This window comes from Strigops habroptila, chromosome 6, assembly GCF_004027225.2.
Source record: "Strigops habroptila isolate Jane chromosome 6, bStrHab1.2.pri, whole genome shotgun sequence".
Taxonomy (NCBI): domain Eukaryota; kingdom Metazoa; phylum Chordata; class Aves; order Psittaciformes; family Psittacidae; genus Strigops; species Strigops habroptila.
In genome coordinates, this window is record NC_044282.2 from 62,072,358 (window position 1) to 62,089,652 (window position 17,295).

General features: G+C 52.1%; 1 protein-coding gene across 5 annotated transcripts in view; it reads left to right on the forward strand.

Moving 5' to 3' along the window:
• The window catches only part of EFR3B (EFR3 homolog B), a 49,384-nt gene that overhangs the window by 17,743 nt on the left and 14,346 nt on the right, over positions 1–17,295 (forward strand). For 4 of the 5 annotated variants that reach the window (XM_030491043.1, XM_030491044.1, XM_030491040.1 and 1 more), the window contains 5 exons: positions 3,048–3,124; positions 4,191–4,318; positions 7,907–8,057; positions 13,293–13,414; positions 16,552–16,701. In XM_030491043.1, the coding sequence (XP_030346903.1) occupies positions 3,048–3,124; positions 4,191–4,318; positions 7,907–8,057; positions 13,293–13,414; positions 16,552–16,701 (628 nt within the window). Of the gene's footprint in view, positions 1–2,120; positions 2,140–3,047; positions 3,125–4,190; positions 4,319–7,906; positions 8,058–13,292; positions 13,415–16,551; positions 16,702–17,295 lie in introns of those variants that run through there. The other variant, XM_030491045.1, reaches the window with a different exon arrangement.

Here is a 17,295-nt window from a genome sequence, read left to right on the forward strand (position 1 = left end):
GTCAGTGCCTTGCTCGGAGCCGGAGCTGGGGCTGCAGCCGTGCTGGTGCAAGGGTATAGGGTGCATGGGGTCAGTGTGGTGGGTGCTAGAGGAAACCGGTGTCTGGAAGAAGTGGTGTCTGTGTGAGACCCTTGTCAGTAGCCAGGCTGGGGGGGGTCGTTACTTGCCCCATCATTAGGGTTTGGTGCTGCAGGATAGGGGGAGAGGTCCTGTATAGACCAAGCAAGGGGTTGATTTCAGCTCTGGCATCAGGACCGGACTTGGGTTTGTTGCTCTCTGGAGAGTGCTTGGAGTGGGGGAAATAAAACAAAGGAAAATCTTCCTCTTTCCTCAAGGTCTGTGTCATTTTTACTCTGCTTTTTTAAGGATTTACGGTCTTCCTGCCTGTGCCTACGTATGTCTGGGCTGGGCAAAACCAACAGAAAGCAAGGGTTTGGAACAGGAAAGTTTCTCTTTTCTCTTGGTTTCATGCAAGCAGAGTGAAAGAGACCCTTTCTGTCCCCTGGTACAGGGAGCTCAGCTCTCTTACTAGACATCAGAGAGTCTCACCTGGAAGCATTGTAATGCAGGAGGCTCTGTCCTTCTGCTGGGCCATGGTGGGATCCTACACACCAGTGGCCTGATGTGTTTTGGGCTGAACAATGTTGCTGCCTTCCCTGCCTGGACCATGTTCATTCTCCTGCCCTGTGTAACTGATGGGGCACTTGGGTCCCCTCTCCAGGCAGGCACTTCAGGTCTTCGCCTCTCCCCTGCTGCTGCTTCTTTCTTTAGGTGAGACCTTAAAAATCTCCTGCTTCTGGAAGAAGAGGTCCTGTTAGGTGAGAGGGAAAGCATTACGTTTAATTATGTAATTATTATTGATGGAATCCGTGCTGAGTCTGCTCTTCAGCTTCATTCATCAGGATGAGGGTGGTGGATTGGGAGCATGGCTGGGCTCTTTGCTCCTCTCCCAGGGCTAGGAATGTGCATTAATCCCCAAAATAGCCCACAGTTGCATTCCTGGAGGTGAGATAATTACCTGAGGAGGCTGCAGGAGGTGGAGGGGTCCTGGCTTCTAGCTAATGGGATCACTTACAGGGAAACTCTCCCACTATTTTTTAGGGAGGGCTCATGGCCCATGCTGAGGCTCCATGCACGCGGCATGGCAAGGTGAGATAAGCCATGCTGCCTCGGCTCTCCCGGGTGAGGGGAATTTATTAAGAGGATTCAGGAGATCATCAGGTGCTTGTTTATGTGAATGGCAAACGAGAATTTATTAAGAGGCCAGATTAAAGGTACTTTTGAAAAAGAGCAAAATCGATTGAAGGCAGCGGAGAAGGGAGGAGGGAGAGCAGCGGATACGAGACTTAGAAATATTGGATAGTGGGAAGGTGTGGAGGAGTTGGCAGGGAGAGCATGAGAGATGGAAGGAGCTCTCTGCTGCCACTGTGTTGCTGGGGGAGTGCCGCCCTGGGGACCCCAAGGGGACCCCAAAGCGAGCGGAGGCAACGCTCTGGGGAAGCGAGCGAGCACATTGCAGGAAGTGAGCGGTGCCGGTGCCAGGAGCTGGCGCGAGCAGGCGTGAGCTCATGCGTTCCAGCGGGAGCGGTCGCCGGCTCCCACCGGCACAGCCTTTGTCCCCCTGGCTTCTGCTTCTCAGTGATGGTTGCCAAAGAGCAGCCCCGAATTACTCACGCTTCCCCGGGCTCGCAAAGGCTGGCTCTTTGGGGTGGCTGACATCAGTGTCCTTCCATGGGGTGCAGCACCCGAGTAACGCCAGACCCTGGGGAAAAATGCATTGTGTTGGAGCAGGGGGTCCTGGCGTGCAAAGCCCTCGGAGCAGTGCTGGGAAGGGGAGAGCATCGAGCAATCCCTTCCTTTCCCCCCCCCCCCTTTTTTAAATCAACAAACTCTGCAGATATTCAGCATCAGCCGGGAGACAGGGCAGCGCTGGTACAGTTTTATTCAAGGTGGAGGTGCCCACGGATGCTGAACTCTCTGGTGTTCCCATGCTTGGTGCATGTGGGAGCACCATGGATGCTCAAGAGCCTTCCTGGACCACTGGCTGTCCCCGACCTGAAAATGGGGGGATCCCCAGCTGCTGCAGAGGGTGTGCTGCGGCCCTGAGAAACAGGAGATGGCACAGGGAGAAATACCCAGGTTGCAAATGATCTCTTCCCTTGGCAGCTCCCTGAAAGCAGAGCAGGGGGTCACAGCCACAGATGGGGTATTTGGTGGCCAGGGCTGATTGCTTTGCTCGGGGTTGGGATAAGGCTGATGCCTGCTGTTTGATGGACTGTGGGGTTGCTGCTGTGAGGGGTTTTGGCTGTTGGAGGGGCTGTGCAGGGCATGGCTTGTGCATCAGGGACGAGCCACTCTCATGTCTGGGGACCCTCAAAAAGAGGGTCTGGGTATGCTTGTGTTGGTGTCCTGTGAAACACAGGTCATTTGATGGTCCCCACGGGGGTCAGGGATGGTGATCCAGCAGCCCGCCCAAAGGTAGGGTGGCAGTCAAAGGTGTTTGGTGTTTCTCAACAGCTCAGCTTTGAAGCTGCAAACAGGAGAATGCATTTTCCTTTCATAGCCTTCATAAGATGCTCTCTTGTCTTTTTCTGTCCTGCTATATCCAGCAGCCTGTGCTCTCTTTATAGCTGCTGGCTCAATGGGGAGCATGGGGCAGGGTGTGAGGAGTGTGTCTTCGGGTGAGTGGTTGGAGGAAAGAACTTTTGGTCTGAGGACCTGCAAAAGAGGACCTTGTGAGGTAGAGAGGCACAGATTTAGGGGAACTTTGGACAGCTTGGTCTCTGGGGGCTGTTTTCTTGGGTGAGAAAAGCAGATAACCCTGCAGTCCTATGTCAGCTGATGCTGGTCACCAGCCAGTTCCCTGCCTCTCAGCTGCAACTTTCTTCCTTGGTTTTTTTTTTGGCTCCAAAACTCTGGGATGTCACCAGCTTGGTGCCCTGTCCCCTTCCCAGGCTTCCCTGTTGAATCCAAGGATATGTTCTCCACCAAAGGCACCTTTGTGAGGATTTTGTCCCTGCTCATTGGCTCTGTCTCTTCTCTTCCAGGCGTGTGTGGCTGCTGCGGCGCCCTGCGTCCTCGCTACAAAAGACTTGTTGACAACATCTTCCCTGAGGACCCAGAGGTAAATGAGGCACTGCTTCATGTGCTGCAGCTCTGGTGCTTCACACACCAAAGCTCCAATGCTCAGCGTGCAGGGACACGGTGTGACCTGCCCAGAAACAGCTCCTGGGAGGCAGGTGATGCTTTGACACCATAAGACCATGCCTGGAGGGTTGGATTTTCCTTTAAAGCCTGTTTGTGAGTGTGAATACAGAAGCAGCTCCTCCAGCCACATCGGCCTGGAGGGACAGACTTCCTTTCCCAAAGGTGCTGGGCAGATGCTGAGGATGGATGGGAGGATGAGGGACTGGACCAGAAGGCATACGTCCTTCTCTTTGCAGGATGAGGAAAGCAGCTTCTAAGAGTAGGGGGTCTCCTGGGGCCTCAGCCAGTCTTTTGAGCTCAAAAGCTGCTTATGCTTCCAAGATGCGGGGAAGCTGGTGCCCTGTTTGCTGCCTCACTCAACTGGTGGTGGGGAATGCCCTGCCAGCTGTGCCTGGAGCACCCCAAATCTGACCTCTTTGTCTCCTTTTCACAGCCATAATGTGAAGGCAGTGGCAGAGGGGCTCCTGTCTGAGGGTAGCAAGACAGGAGCCCCTCTGCTGGGGTCACCCAGGGAGGCAGAGAGTGCCTGTTTTGTGACAGCACTGGCAGCAGAGCTGAACAAGAGAAAAAGCTGCTGCTGAGCCATGTGGAGAGGAGGAAGCACTGCAGTTTTCCATGTGCAGGGGATTTGGGCTGGCACCTTGGCATGCTTGTGGTGTTTGGCCTCAGCAGCCTGGAAGTGTTGATGTCCCTACCTGCCTCTGTGCCGGGGCATTGCTAGACAACGGCAAATGATTCTTGGGGTACTAAATGGAGGCTTGCACTGGGGTCACCCCTGGATGTGGAGCATCAGAGAGCCTTCAGCTGAGGCTAAATGCAATCCTCATTTGCCTTCCCTAGCGTACAAGGTGTGGGGAAGTGATGGGACGGGGCTGGCGTGCTCCAAATGTCTGGCATTGCTGCCAAGATTTGCTGCAGGGATGGTCCTGATGATTACTGGGTCTGGGTATGAGGCCATGACGCCCTGTGTGGTTCTCTTTCAGGATGGGCTGGTGAAGACCAACATGGAGAAGCTGACATTTTATGCCCTATCTGCTCCAGAGAAACTGGATCGCATTGGTGCCTACCTCTCCGAGCGGCTCATCCGAGATGTGAGCCGGCACCGATATGGGTAAGGCCTGGGAGGCTGTGTCAGTCACCCCAGTGATTGGCGTAATGATGGGACACTAGATAGTAGAGGGGGCCCAGGTGAGGCATGGGACATGTGGGATATGCAGCTTCTGTATGCTCCAGGCTGTTCTGAAGCTGTGAGCACTCTGTGAGAGACTCAACCATGTCCTGCCTCCAAAAGTGAGACATGGGAGCATGCAGGGATATGCAAACTCCTTGCAAAGCTGCAAGAGACCAGGCAACCTGGGAGCCACGTGTTATTTCCCTGGCATTGCACTGTCTGTACTTGAGGAGTCTGTGTGTGTATGGTGTTTGTCCCCAGCAGCAGCACTGCCATCATCCCTCCAGGCCATCATCAGGAGCCTGTTGGCACCCTGCCGGCCTTTAAAAGCCCACGCTCTTCCAGAGCCAGATGGAAGTCTGGCTAGGTGTGGGCAAGCAGCTAAACTGTCGGCAGCTTGCTGGGAGTTATTTAGGACAAGCTTGGGTGTGTTGCACCCCAGGCACATCTCTACTGAGCTATGGTGATGTGGCATAAGTGGGAACAAGGACGAGGGGCAGCGGGTCAACACTTTTCCAGTAAACACATGGCAGGATGCACTGGGCTGGATGGGGATTGCTATGTTTCCGCTGTCTGGCTGTGTGGTCCTGGCTGCCCTGTTCCCTTCATCTTCCTTCCCACATCACTTCCAGCAAGGCTTTGCCGTGTTTACTGCAATGAGAGCAGCACCCATCTGGAAATAGCTGACTGCCCTCATTGGAAACTCTGGGGGAGCATGGGAGGGCTCCTTCCCTTTGAAATAGCTCCTGGATTGATTCTTCTTGTCTCCTGAACAAAGCCATGGTAGACAAACACAGCTCAGCTTCGTGACATGATCTTCAGCCTGCCTTTTATCCTGGGGGAAGAGGAGCCAGCAGCCTGCCTAAGAAGTGTTAAAGTTGGAAAACCTTCAAAGCCTCATCCGCATCACCCATCATTGGGAGTGACAGGACATTCAAAGCTCTGCCTGATGTTCTGCGGTTAAGTGGATGTTAACAGGCTCTGCTTGCTGTGTTGGGAAAAGAAAGGCTTTCAAAGATTTTTGACATCTAATGACAAGCCTCGGTGGGTGAAGGGGGGACTATGTTCCTGTATGCCTGCGCATATAGGCACGTAATTGGATTGGAGCACCAGCTAACTTTCAAAGTCTAACTTTGAAATGCCTGAAATGGGTTTGGATCAACCTTTTGTTTGTAGGTTGGTGTTGACTGGAGCAGCAGAGGTTACCCTGCTGCAGACACCAAACCTGGGCTTCAGGAGAGCAGCAGAGCACGTGGGTTCCTCTGCTGTGTGCAAGATGAAGGTAGCCTTGATTTCAGGCCTGTTTGGTGTCATCTTTTTGTTACCTTTATTGCTAAAAGGAGGAAATGTTCCTGTTTGAGTTTGCAGCAGTGCAACCCACCATCTCTAAGAGGATGGTTGAGGTAGCTTGGAGGTGACAACTCCACAAGTGTCTGTTTTACCTCTTGGTGGCCTCTGTCCAGTTGACCCCAAAAAGGAAGCCATGCTGTTGCAATAATATTGGGCACAAAATGTTGTTTTCAGCCTTGTTTTCTACAAGAAAGGAGCTTGACGCTTCATGCTGGTCGTCAGTCAGCATGAAGCTTCATACCTTTTTTCCCCTCTGGGCCAGTTTTAACCCAGTTTTACAGATGGGTAGGAGCTCATGGGTCCAGGAATAGTTAACTTCCTATTTTTGCAGTGTCTTGAAGAGCTGTAGTGGTGCCTGAAGGACAGGCTGCAGTGTGAACTCAACCTTGCCACAAGACACCAGAGAATCTACTTAATACTGCAGCCAGATTTCAACAGTTCTGGGGGCTCAAGAGAAGGGGTCAATCTTTCTGTGTTTTTACCAGCTGGAACTTGGAAGTCCAGGGTTTATCAGACACCTCCTTTTACCCTGAGAGGGCATTTGCCCCCCCAGCTCCTCTTTAGTGTGCAAATAGAGCTGGTGCAAGTAGATGGGCAGCTCCTGCTTGTGTTGCTGTTGGTGATCTCGGTGCTTTCAGGTTTCCTTCTTGCAGCATAAGCTGGCGGCTGCTTCATGCTGCCCAGGCTGCAAATCCAGATGTGCAATGAGCTGGCACAAAAAATGGAGCTTAAAGGAGGAATCATGCTCGATATCAAGACATCTGGGATTTCTGCCTCCTGCTTTCGGCCATGGCAGGAGACTGGGTCTTGGTGTGAGCTGCCCTGGCACAAAGATTCACAGCTGTATGGAGAGCAGAAGCCAAAGGGAGGTGGTAAGGAGCTGTAAAGCTTGTTTTATTCCCAGTGTCCTGGTACCTGTCACGTGTTTGGGTACCTTGGAGGTCCTGCAGGAAGAACGGGAACTGTGAGACTCGGTGCAATCACTGTTTGTTATTTTTCTATATTGTGGGCTTTTCCAGCTGGAATAAATGTCTGCTCAAAGCGCTCAGAGGCCAGGATTTGCTTCTCCACTGGGCTTTGTGCAGTGGGCGACCAGCAGCTGGAGGTCAGTGTGATCACTGCAGAATTTATCAGTACAGGGGCTCATGCCGCTTTGTTGGCAACAGACCAAATGCTGTTGATGTAGGAAGAGCCACGGGACCAGCATGCAAACAGACTTTGCCAGAGCAACTGGACCAATTTGTCTTGAAAATGTAAAGCAACACCTGAAGAATTCTTCAGTCAGCCCATGCAATTCAACATGAAATTCAACAAGGCCAAGTACAAGGTCCTGGACCTGGGTTGGGGCAATCCTAACCACAAATACAGGCTGGATTGAGAGCAGCCCTGAGGAGAAGGACTTGGGGGTGTTGGTTGATGAGAAGCTCAACATGACCTGACAATTGATGAGAAGCTCAACATGACCCTGGCAGTGTTCAAGGCCAGGTTAGATGGGACTTTTAGCAATCTGGTCTAGTGGAAGCTGTCCCTGCCCATGGAAGCTTGTCACCTCTGTATCGGGGACCCAATTGAGATTCATCATTGGGCACAAGGTTTTCCAGCTTACTCTCAGAGGCAGGAGTGTTGCAGGGCTGGTTTAATAAATAGCCTGGAAGATGCACTGTGGCAGCTTGCAGCAAAGCCAGTTGCCAGAGGGTGGTTCTGCAGGACCTTCTGCAGATACGAGTATGAATTGGGGTGATATGAATATGCTTTACAGGATTGCTTTCTTTAAGCAGAGCTTTTCTGGAGCACATCAGTCTAATTCTGGGTTCTCCCTGGCCAGGACCATCTGGGTCTGCAAGAACAGTTGCCTGGGGTGCTGAGCCCACCCTGTACAAAGTCCAGTGTTCCCTCACAGGATGTAAAGACCAGTTCAGGCAAGGGAAGCCCACAGGCAGTGTGAGGGTAGATGCAAGGTGTTGCTGTTAGCCTTGGTCCCAAGGCCGTTGGGTCTTCACTAGGTGGGTGATGAGTGCAGCAGACACCATCTAAAAATATCCTGAGAGTGTTTTGGGTGTAAAAGAGGTTGGTGTTTTGCTGGTGAGCACCCGAGGTGGTTTGGAAGAGGGGAGGAGGAGGGATGGCTGCAGGCCTAGGCTGCTGTTGGGAAGTGACCCTGGCTTCTGCCCACTCCAGGTATGTGTGTATTGCCATGGAGGCCCTGGACCAGCTCCTCATGGCCTGCCACTGCCAGAGCATCAACCTCTTCGTGGAGAGCTTCCTGAAGATGGTGGCAAAGCTGCTGGAGTCAGAGAAGCCCAACTTGCAGATCTTGGGGACCAACTCGGTGAGTAGCAGTGCAGCAGGAGGTGGCAGCACCCTGTCCTCTGCTTTCAACGCTGCTTGTCACCCCCATGTCTCTGCACAGTGCCAGGGCAGGAAACCTTGTTGAGAAGGGACGGGGAGAGGTAGCAGGGGAGGATTCATGGAGTCCCCTCGTGTGTTCTGCCACACATGAGGTTTCCAAGACCCTGGCTGTGCTGCGTGTGTGCTATCCCTGCTTTTTATTGTCTGTGACCAGTCACTGATCTCTTGATCTCTGCTGCCATGCCTTCCTCCTCTTGAATTCAGCTTTTCCTAAATGAGCCTGAGGACTCAGGGGCTGTCAGCGGTTTTGGACAATAGGCAATTTAGGAGATGATCCCTATGGATTTTAGGAGGTATTTGTACTCAGAAAAGGGCTAGCTTAAACAGCTGCTGCTTGCAATAAATGGCTTAGCTGGACTGGGGATGTGTCGGTGACAGACATAAAATGAGGGGAAAGGAGAAGCACAGATGAACAAAGTTGATGTCCTCCAGCATCCAAACTGCTGATCATGGCTGACAGCTAGCTGCCACTTGTGCTTGGTCTTTCTGTTGTTTTTTATTGGGAATACTGGGTGTACCTAACAGCCTGGCTTGTGAGGGCTCTGCCAGTGCCTGGTAGCTTGGCTTGGACAAGCAGCGTCTGTCCTTGCTGCTTTATAAGAGGTGGGGTTTAGATGGAGCTGATCATCTTGTGGGCAGGAGAGTGGACTGGGTTGGTGCTCTCTCTTGTGCCTTGGAAACACATAGACAGCTCAGCCGTAAGCTTTTTCAAGTTGCTGATGACACCAAACTGAGAGGGGAAGAGCCACCCTGCAGGGTAGGTTGGACAGGCTGGAAAAGTGGGCTAACAAGAACCTTATGAAGTTCAACAGAGACAAGTGTAAGGTCTTGCACCTGGGTAAGCACAATCCAGGAGTGCAGCACAGGCTGGGATCTGCCTGGCTGGTGAGCAGCTCTGTGGAAAGGGACCTGGGGGTCCTGGGGAAAACAAGCTCAATGGATCTGCACCTCAATGGGAGCTGCTGGCATGGAGCCTGGAGAAGAGAAGGCTGCGTGGTGACCTCATAGCAGCCTTCCAGTATCTGAAGGGGGTCTACAAGGGTGCTGGGGAGGGACTCTTCCTTAGGGACTGTAGTGGTAGGACAAGGGGTAATGGGTTCAAACTTAAACAGGGGAAGTTTAGACTAGATATAAGGAAGAAGTTCTTTACAGTGAGGGTGGTGAAGCACTGGAATGGGTTGCCCAGGGAGGTTGTGGATGCTCCATCCCTGGCGGTGTTCAAGGCCAGGTTGGACAGAGCCTTGAGCCACGTGGTTTAGGGCAAGGTGTCCCTGCCCATGGCAGGGGGGTTGGAACTAGGTGATCTTAAGGTCCTTTCCAACCCTTACGATTCTATGATTCTATGATTCTATGTACAGGCACCCATGGAGAGGAGAGGTAGTCATAGAATCATCATAGAATGGTTTGGGTTGGAAGGGACCTTAAAGCTCATCCAGTTCCAACCCCCTGTCCCCACCCCCAGGGACACCTTCCACTAGAGCAGGTTGCTCCAAGCCCCGTCCAACCTGGCCTTGAACACTGCCAGGGATGGGGCAGCCACAGATTCTCTGGGCACCCTGTGCCAGCGCCTCAGCACCCTCACAGGGAAGAACTTCTTCCTAAGATCTCATCTCAGTCTCCCCTCTGTCAGGTTAAAGCCATTCCCCCTTGTCCTGTCCCTACAGGCCCTTGTCAGAAGCCCCTCTCCAGCTTTCTTGTCAGCCCCTTTAGGCACTGGAAGCTGCTCTAAGGTCTCCCCTTAAGGAGCCTTCTCTTCTCCAGGCTGAACAGGCCCAGCTCTCTCAGCCTGTCCTGGACCACAGATAGGTGTTCCCTTAGCACTGCTGTCACTGCACTCAGGAATTGGGAGTGAGTGTTTTAATGAGGAATCCAGATCAGGAATGACAATTTAGTGCTGTTGTTTTTTTTTCCCTTCTCAAGTGTGGCGGCATTCACAGGGCAAATAGCACAGAAAACTTGAGGGCTTTTATAGAAAAGTGACTAATGATAATGAGACACTTCTTCCTATATCTGCTAATGAGGAATGTGCCTCAGGCTCGTGCTTAATTAGAGGGTGCTGTCTCAAGCAGTCTTCACAATAACGGAGCTGATGGCAAAGGCGGGAGGAGGTTGTTTATAGAAACCTGCTCCAAGTGAGTCATTCTCCGTGGCGTGAAATCTCGCTTGAGACACATCTCCCTCCTCGTGCAGAGCCAAGGCTGATCCCAAGCGGCTGTGGTGGGGCTGATCCCAAGGACCAGCCCGCCAGGCTCCATGGCTGCAGTGCTGGAAGTGGCAGCGAAAATCCAGCGTCCCATGATCACTATAACCCCATCCTATAATCCCCAGGGTGAACATATGGAGCTGGAGATTAAATCCACTTTGCTTTCTCATCCTCGTTAGGAGTATGCTGGGCAAGCTCCCATCTTTGGGGAGGAACCATCTAATTTCCAGCTCGATGTCATTCCCATTTTATTTTTCCTCAAACCACCATTGATCTTTCATTTAAACAGCTCTTCCCCCGCCTTGATGTTCCTCTTCTGATGTATTTATGTCTGACGTATTTATAGGTGGCAGCGTTATCCCTTCCCAGCCGTTGTTTTGCTTCTCCAAGGCAGCCGCACTCCTCGCACCGCCCCTGCGCTTGCTCCCTGCTCCCAGCTGCATTTCAGTTGGAGCTTGTTGGCTTCAAGAAGGAGACCCCCAAACTGCCCAGCCCTGCACCCCTTCAAACCACAGCAGAAATCATGTTGCATTTCTATGTTTTAAACTGTTTTCCCTGTGGAAATCCCACATGAAGCTGTAGAGCAGCTTTTCAGCAGGGATGTGGTGCCCATTAGTGAAGGTTTCTCTGAAGGTTCAATGCCTCCTTTCCTGCTGGCCCAGCTCTCCCTGGGGCGTTTCTGTGTGTCCCGGTGCTGCTTTTTGCCACTGGGCATGGGTTGGCAGTGGGACCAGGGTGGGCATCTCCTGTAATTACTGCTTGGTACAGCACCCCTGTAGGGGCAGCCAAGTCTTGGAAAAGTGCAATAGTCTGAGCAAGTGGGAGACTCCTAAAAATGTCCTATAGACGGAGGAAGAAGAGGCTTTGGGGCTGATTTTTTCTCTGTTCTTGGCTGCTTTTTACAAGTTCTGGCCCTGCCAGAGGCTGTGAAAATGGATGCAGAGAAGGCAGCAGCCTCCAGCTGTTGGCAGATGTGAACAATGTGCCACATCCAGTGTCACTGAGCATAGCTGCGGGATGTCTCTTCCCCCAGGACAGAGGAGGGCAGGGCTCACTGTGCCTGGCAGCCAGCTGGGGAAGCTGCCCTTGGGGCAGGTAGCTGAACCAAGGGTGCTGCTGGCATGGATGTGTGAGCTGGCAATCCCCAGGGCCTCAGCAGATTCACAGGAGCACTGATGAGGTGGCCCAGTTTGGTGTCCTGATGGTACAAAATGAGCTGCTGTCCTCTGCATGGCTGTGTGATTGATACCTGCAGATATTGGCTGCAGAGAAGCTTTCCCTTGCTTGATTTCATGATGCTTCATAGCCACGGGACACTTGGAACAGCTCTCCAGGAACACTTGAAACAGCTTTCCCGGAGCTGCCGTGGGGAGCCCCATTACTGCTCCTCACTCTGCACCCTGCCCTCGCCTCCGGTTGCACGTGGAGTTGCTCTGAGCTTAAAATAGCCACTTTGTGCGCTGCCTGGTACAGAGGTTTCTTATATAACAGCCCTGCATTTTTCTGGTGAATAAGAGGAGTTTATCAGTTGGAGCCAGTCCCTGTGCTCTGGGAACTGTTCCTGGCGGGGCTCAGCAGCTCCTTTGCTTGCGCAGAGCCAGCCCTTGCAGCTGACATTATTAATAGCCCAGCACAGCGGGTGCATGGTAATCAGTGTCTGTGTGATGCACTGGGATGCTGGGCTGGCTTTGCCAGCTGTGGAGGGGTACTGGTGGGCTGTTTGCCTGCTGCTCTCCTGGTGGGGCTGGATGCCAGCAAATGCAGAGAGCAAGAAGTGAGAAAAGCCTGCGGATAGGGTTGGTGTAAAGAAGGAGCTCCTGTGCAGCATGGCATGTCCAGAGGGTGCTGAGCACTCTAAGAAATGCCAGGTGGACAGGTAACCTCTTGGAAGTAGGCTAGGTCTCCCAACTGGAAGAGGAGCCCAGCAGTTGTAGAATCATAGAATCACGGAATGGTTTGGGTTGGAAGGGACCTTAAAGCTCATCTAGTTCCAACCCCACTGACATGGGGCATACGCTGCTTTTATTAGGATAATAATATTCCTGAGAGCTATGTTAGGCTACTAGACTTTAGAGACCTAATTCTTTGCATATGATATGATATCCATCTTGCAAGCTCTACCATCAGGACCCACATGAAGTTACTTTTCAACCCTCCTTTCTTCTGTGGCTGTATGCCACAACAAGTGGCACTTCTCTGGTCTCCCATGGAGCTTGGGCCACCCTTGGGTAGAAGGAGGTGGGTGCTGCCTGGAGACCCTGCTCCCATTGCAAAGGGCTTTCCCAGCTATGAATAAGTTAGGGAATTAAGAGGAAAGCTTGCAAACATGTTTATCCTTTCTTCCTCTTTAATTCTTTCCCTGAAAGCTTAACAGCCAGATCTGTTGGTCAGCTGGCATTTCTGGCAAGCTCTGCATCTCTTGGCACTGCTATACTGGAAGGGAGCAATGGGACCTTGTGCTGTTTCGTGCTGCGGGCAAGATCTGGGATGTGGTTAAGGACCTGCTCACAGTTGGTTTCTCCACTGGCACTTTCAAGGCTGTTTTCACCCCTGCAGCAGTGTTTGGGAAATGTTGGCTGGGTTTTTTTGCCATCTGGAAGGATGGAAAGAAGCTGGGGGCAAATTTATCTCCTGTTACTAGTGTGCATTGCATATTAAGGATCCCTAACTCAGAGCCTTGTTGCACCTCTAAATGCCCTTTACAGGGATAGCTGTGGCTTGCAGTGATGTTTGTTTGGGCCTGGGTATTGCTGGAGGTTGGTGGGGCTCTCTGGTGACACGTTTCCACTTGAGGACCCTGTGTCCTAGATGCAGCTGGGCAACCAGACTTGTCATCCATCAACAGACACCGAGCTGCTGTAGTGAAGCCCACAAAGCTGGTTTGGAGAGGAACTGGAAATATATTTTTGTTGGTATGCCCTCAGGACTGACCTCCTCTTTCTTCTCGCCCAGTTTGTGAAGTTTGCCAACATAGAAGAGGACACTCCATCTTATCACCGCAGCTATGACTTCTTTGTCTCCCGCTTCAGTGAGATGTGCCACTCCAGCCATGATGACCTGGACATCCGAACAAAGTGAGTGCTGTGAGCAGGGTGTCCCTGCTCCTGCTGGCTCTGTGAGCGTATCCTGGAGGGTTTCCTGTGCCCCCAGCCTCTGCCTTTCCTGGAGAAGCACCTGCTTTTGAGGACAGGTTTAATGCAGGCTGCAGGGACTGACTGCTTTGTGCTGTCATGGAGATGCACAGTGATTCCCCAGAGATGGGTGCACTCAAGCTGCTGTTCTCTATCCTCCCTTATTTACGAAGTACTAAACCCTGCTGACTGTATGGGAGGATGAAACAGGAGCCTAGAAATCACAGTGCAGCACATATGCAGCCTCTGTTGCTGTGTGGGAATACAGAGTCCTAGAATGGTTTGGGTTGGAAGGGACCTTAAAGCTCATCCAGTTCCAACCCCCTGCCACAGGCAGGGACACCTTCCACTAGAGCAGGTTGCTCCAAGCCCCTGTGTCCAACCTGGCCTTGAACACTGCCAGGGATGGGGCAGCCACAGATTCTCTGGGCACCCTGTGCCAGGGCCTCAGCACCATCACAGGGAAGAACGTCTTCCTAAGATCTCATCTCAACCTCCCCTGTCAATTTAAAGCCGTTCCCCTTGTCCTGTCCCTACAGGCCCTTGTCAAAAGCCCCTCTCCAGATTTCTTGTCAGCCCCTTTAGGCACTGGAAGCTGCTCTAAGGTCTCCCTGGAGCCTTCTCTTGTCCAGGCTGAACAAGCCCAGCTCTCTCAGCCTGTCTCCATAGCAGAGGTGCTCCAGCCCTTGGAGCATCTTTGTGGCCCCCTCTGGACTCACTCCAACAGCTTCATGTCGTTCTTACGTTGGGACCCCAGAGCTGGATGTAGGACTGCAGTGGGGGTCTCGCCAGAGTGGAGTAGAGGAGAGAATCCTTTCCCTCAACCTGCTGGTCACGCTGCTGCTGCTGCAGCCCAGGACATGGTGTGAGAGAAGTTCATTTGCATTTGCAAATGTCCTGAGAGCACAGCAGCTGTGCTCTCTCTGCCCACAGCCAGTGATGGAACAAACATTCCCTCAGGCTTCCAACTTCTTTTCTTTGGGCAAAATGTGAGCAGGTAACCCCTGGAGTCTGCCTATTACAAGGCTGCCTTGGTGCATCTTTAAACATTCATCATCTTTGCTCTGGCCCCATGGCCTGTGGACACCCGGGAACTCAGATTAGGAGGTAAGGAAGTTATCCCAGCCCAAAAAGGAAGGAGGAGGAGGATGATGATGGGAAGTGGCTCCCTGCTCTTAGCAAAATGGATGCTTACTCAAAAACTGCCTCCTGCAGCCATGTGGTCTGTTATTTTCCACATTTAAAGGTGGTTCCATCTCTCTAGACAGCGTTGAGGACTGACTTGCTTTGCTGTAATGGGAAACATACCCCAGAGGGATTAATTATGACTAAAGCAGACAGATTAATGTTGTTTACTGCTGCCAAGGCCAGGACTGTTGGTGGTGTATTTAAAAAGACCAGCGCTTGAAATGGCCCCATGAGGCACTGATGGTGTAGAACCTCTGGCTTGAAACAGCTCCCACCTCAGCAGGAGGCCACTGCTGCCACAGATAGGTTTTAAGTAGAGCCCAGCACATCACGTTGCTGCTGTTCCCAGGGCTGCTGCACCAGGGACTGGTTGCTTTGCAGAGGGGTGAACCCTTGAGGTTTGCCACTCCTCATGGCAGCTTGTCTCCAAGGACCAGGCTTGCCTCTTTTTAACACTGCAGACTGACAAGTTTGGGGTTTTTTTTTTCCCCTTAATAAGGAAATAATGCAGAAGGCTCATTATTTTCACTTGACCTTCAGGGCGCCAGTGACGCTGGCTAGATTGCATTGGAGACTGGAAGAGAGAAAATCTGCAGCTCCTGTAATTAAAAAGGAGCACGCTGCTTTCCTGGGCTCTTGGTCCTGCTCAAAGCTCCTTTCTCGAGAATTGTGTGTCAGTCAGATTATTGCCTTGATTAGATCTGAAAAATACATTAGGGAGACCTCAGAGAAGGTTATTTAATGCGTTTATTTCTGCAGATCAGCACGTGCTATGTTTCTTGGGCATTAGTAGTGGGTGTTGAGGGTTTGGTTTCAGACCTGGGAATCCTGCTGTGTAGGGAAATTTTAATTGATGACTTTATTGACTAGAGCAGAATCAGGATCTTTGGATCCAGAAAGGACACAGGTGTCAAAAAGCACTGTCCCTAGCATCCAGAATCCCCATGGGTGCAGCTCAGCTCTACAGCTGCTGGGAATGGGGGAAATCATAGAATCACAGAATGTTTTGGGTTGGAAGGGACCTTAAAGCTCATCCAGTTCCAACCCCCTGCCATGGGCAGGGACACCTTCCACTAGAGCAGGTTGCTCCAAGCCCCTGTGTCCAACCTGGCCTTGAACACTGCCAGGGATGGGGCAGCCACAGCTTCTCTGGGCAACCTGTGCCAGGGCCTCACCACCCTCACAGGGAACAACTTCTGCCTAAGAGCTCATCTCAATCTCCCTCTGTCAGTTTAAAGCCATTCCCCCTTGTCCTGTCCCTACAGGCCCTTGTCCAAAGCCCCTCTCCAGCTTTCTTGTCATCCCCTTTAGGCACTGGAAGCTGCTCTAAGGTGTCTGTGGAGCCTTCTCTTCTCCAGGCTGAAGAGGCCCAGCTCTCTCAGCCTGTCTCCAGCCTTCAGAGCATTTCTATGGCCTCCTCTGGACTCACTTCAACAGCTGCACATCCTTACTGGACGGATGTTGGTGGCCCAGAGCCAGACGCAGTACTGCAAGGGCAGGGATCTCACCAGAGCAGAGTTAGAGGGAGAGAATCCCCTCCCTCAACCTGCTGGTCACGCTGCCAGTGATGCAGCCCAGGGGTCTCCTGGGAAAGGTGGTTGATGGGAGCCGGCTGCTGCTGCAGGATGATTTTAGCTGGTTCAGAGCCCTTCCTGCTTGCATATGTTGGACTGTGGGAAGCCACATCTCTCGAGAATGTGAGGCAGGAGGACTGCCCTGGGGTATACCAGCCCCAGAGCTGGAAACTGGGGCATCGCCTGCATGAATCCCTCCAGTAGCACATAATCAGTGTCTTCTCTCCAACTTCTTGCACAGTTTCACCTGTGTATATAAATGTAAAATAATGTATACTGTGTAGATATGTGGCATTTTGGTGTCAATTTGCTCCCCAGGATCCGGATGTCTGGCATTAAAGGCCTACAAGGAGTGGTGAGAAAGACGGTGAATGACGAGCTCCAAGCCAACATCTGGGACCCACAGCACATGGACAAAATCGTGCCCTCACTGCTCTTCAACTTACAGCACGTGGAGGAGTCTGAAAGGTGAGAGCTTGATGCCGCATTGACCCACCTGCTCTGCCAGCAGCTTCAGGGTCCTTTTTGGCAAGGTTTTTCAGGGCAGAGGCATTGCAGGCTGATTAGTGCCTGCAGCTCATGACAAATGCAGTGAGTGGCCAGAGGGGAAACCCTGTGAGCACCTCAGTGAAGGGTGCTGCAGGTGGCAGGAGCTCTGCATGTCACCCATTGCTGTGAAGGTTATTGCTGTCTTTGCTGCTGCAGGACACCATGGCTCCTGTGGAGCAGAGATCTCTCTGTGCCATCCCTGCAGTTAAGGGATGCCGGTGCCAAGGCTCTGAGCTGCCCTTTCAGTGGGCTGACCTTTGTGAGGGATTCCTGCTTAAATGCTACTAAAGCAGCTATTTTAAAGCCAGACAAGAGGAATTTCAGGAACTGAAATGTGTCTTTGCTTGCTGACCCTCCATTCTTCCGGCGTAACCCTGTGCTGGTTATGTGCTTGCCACCAGCTGTGTGTTTGAAGGGGAGTTGCTTAGCTGAGAAGTGCAGAGCAGAGAAATAGGTATGAATTCCTCCTGAGATTTTCCTTTTGAAGGTTAAGAGAGATGTATCAGCCTTGGG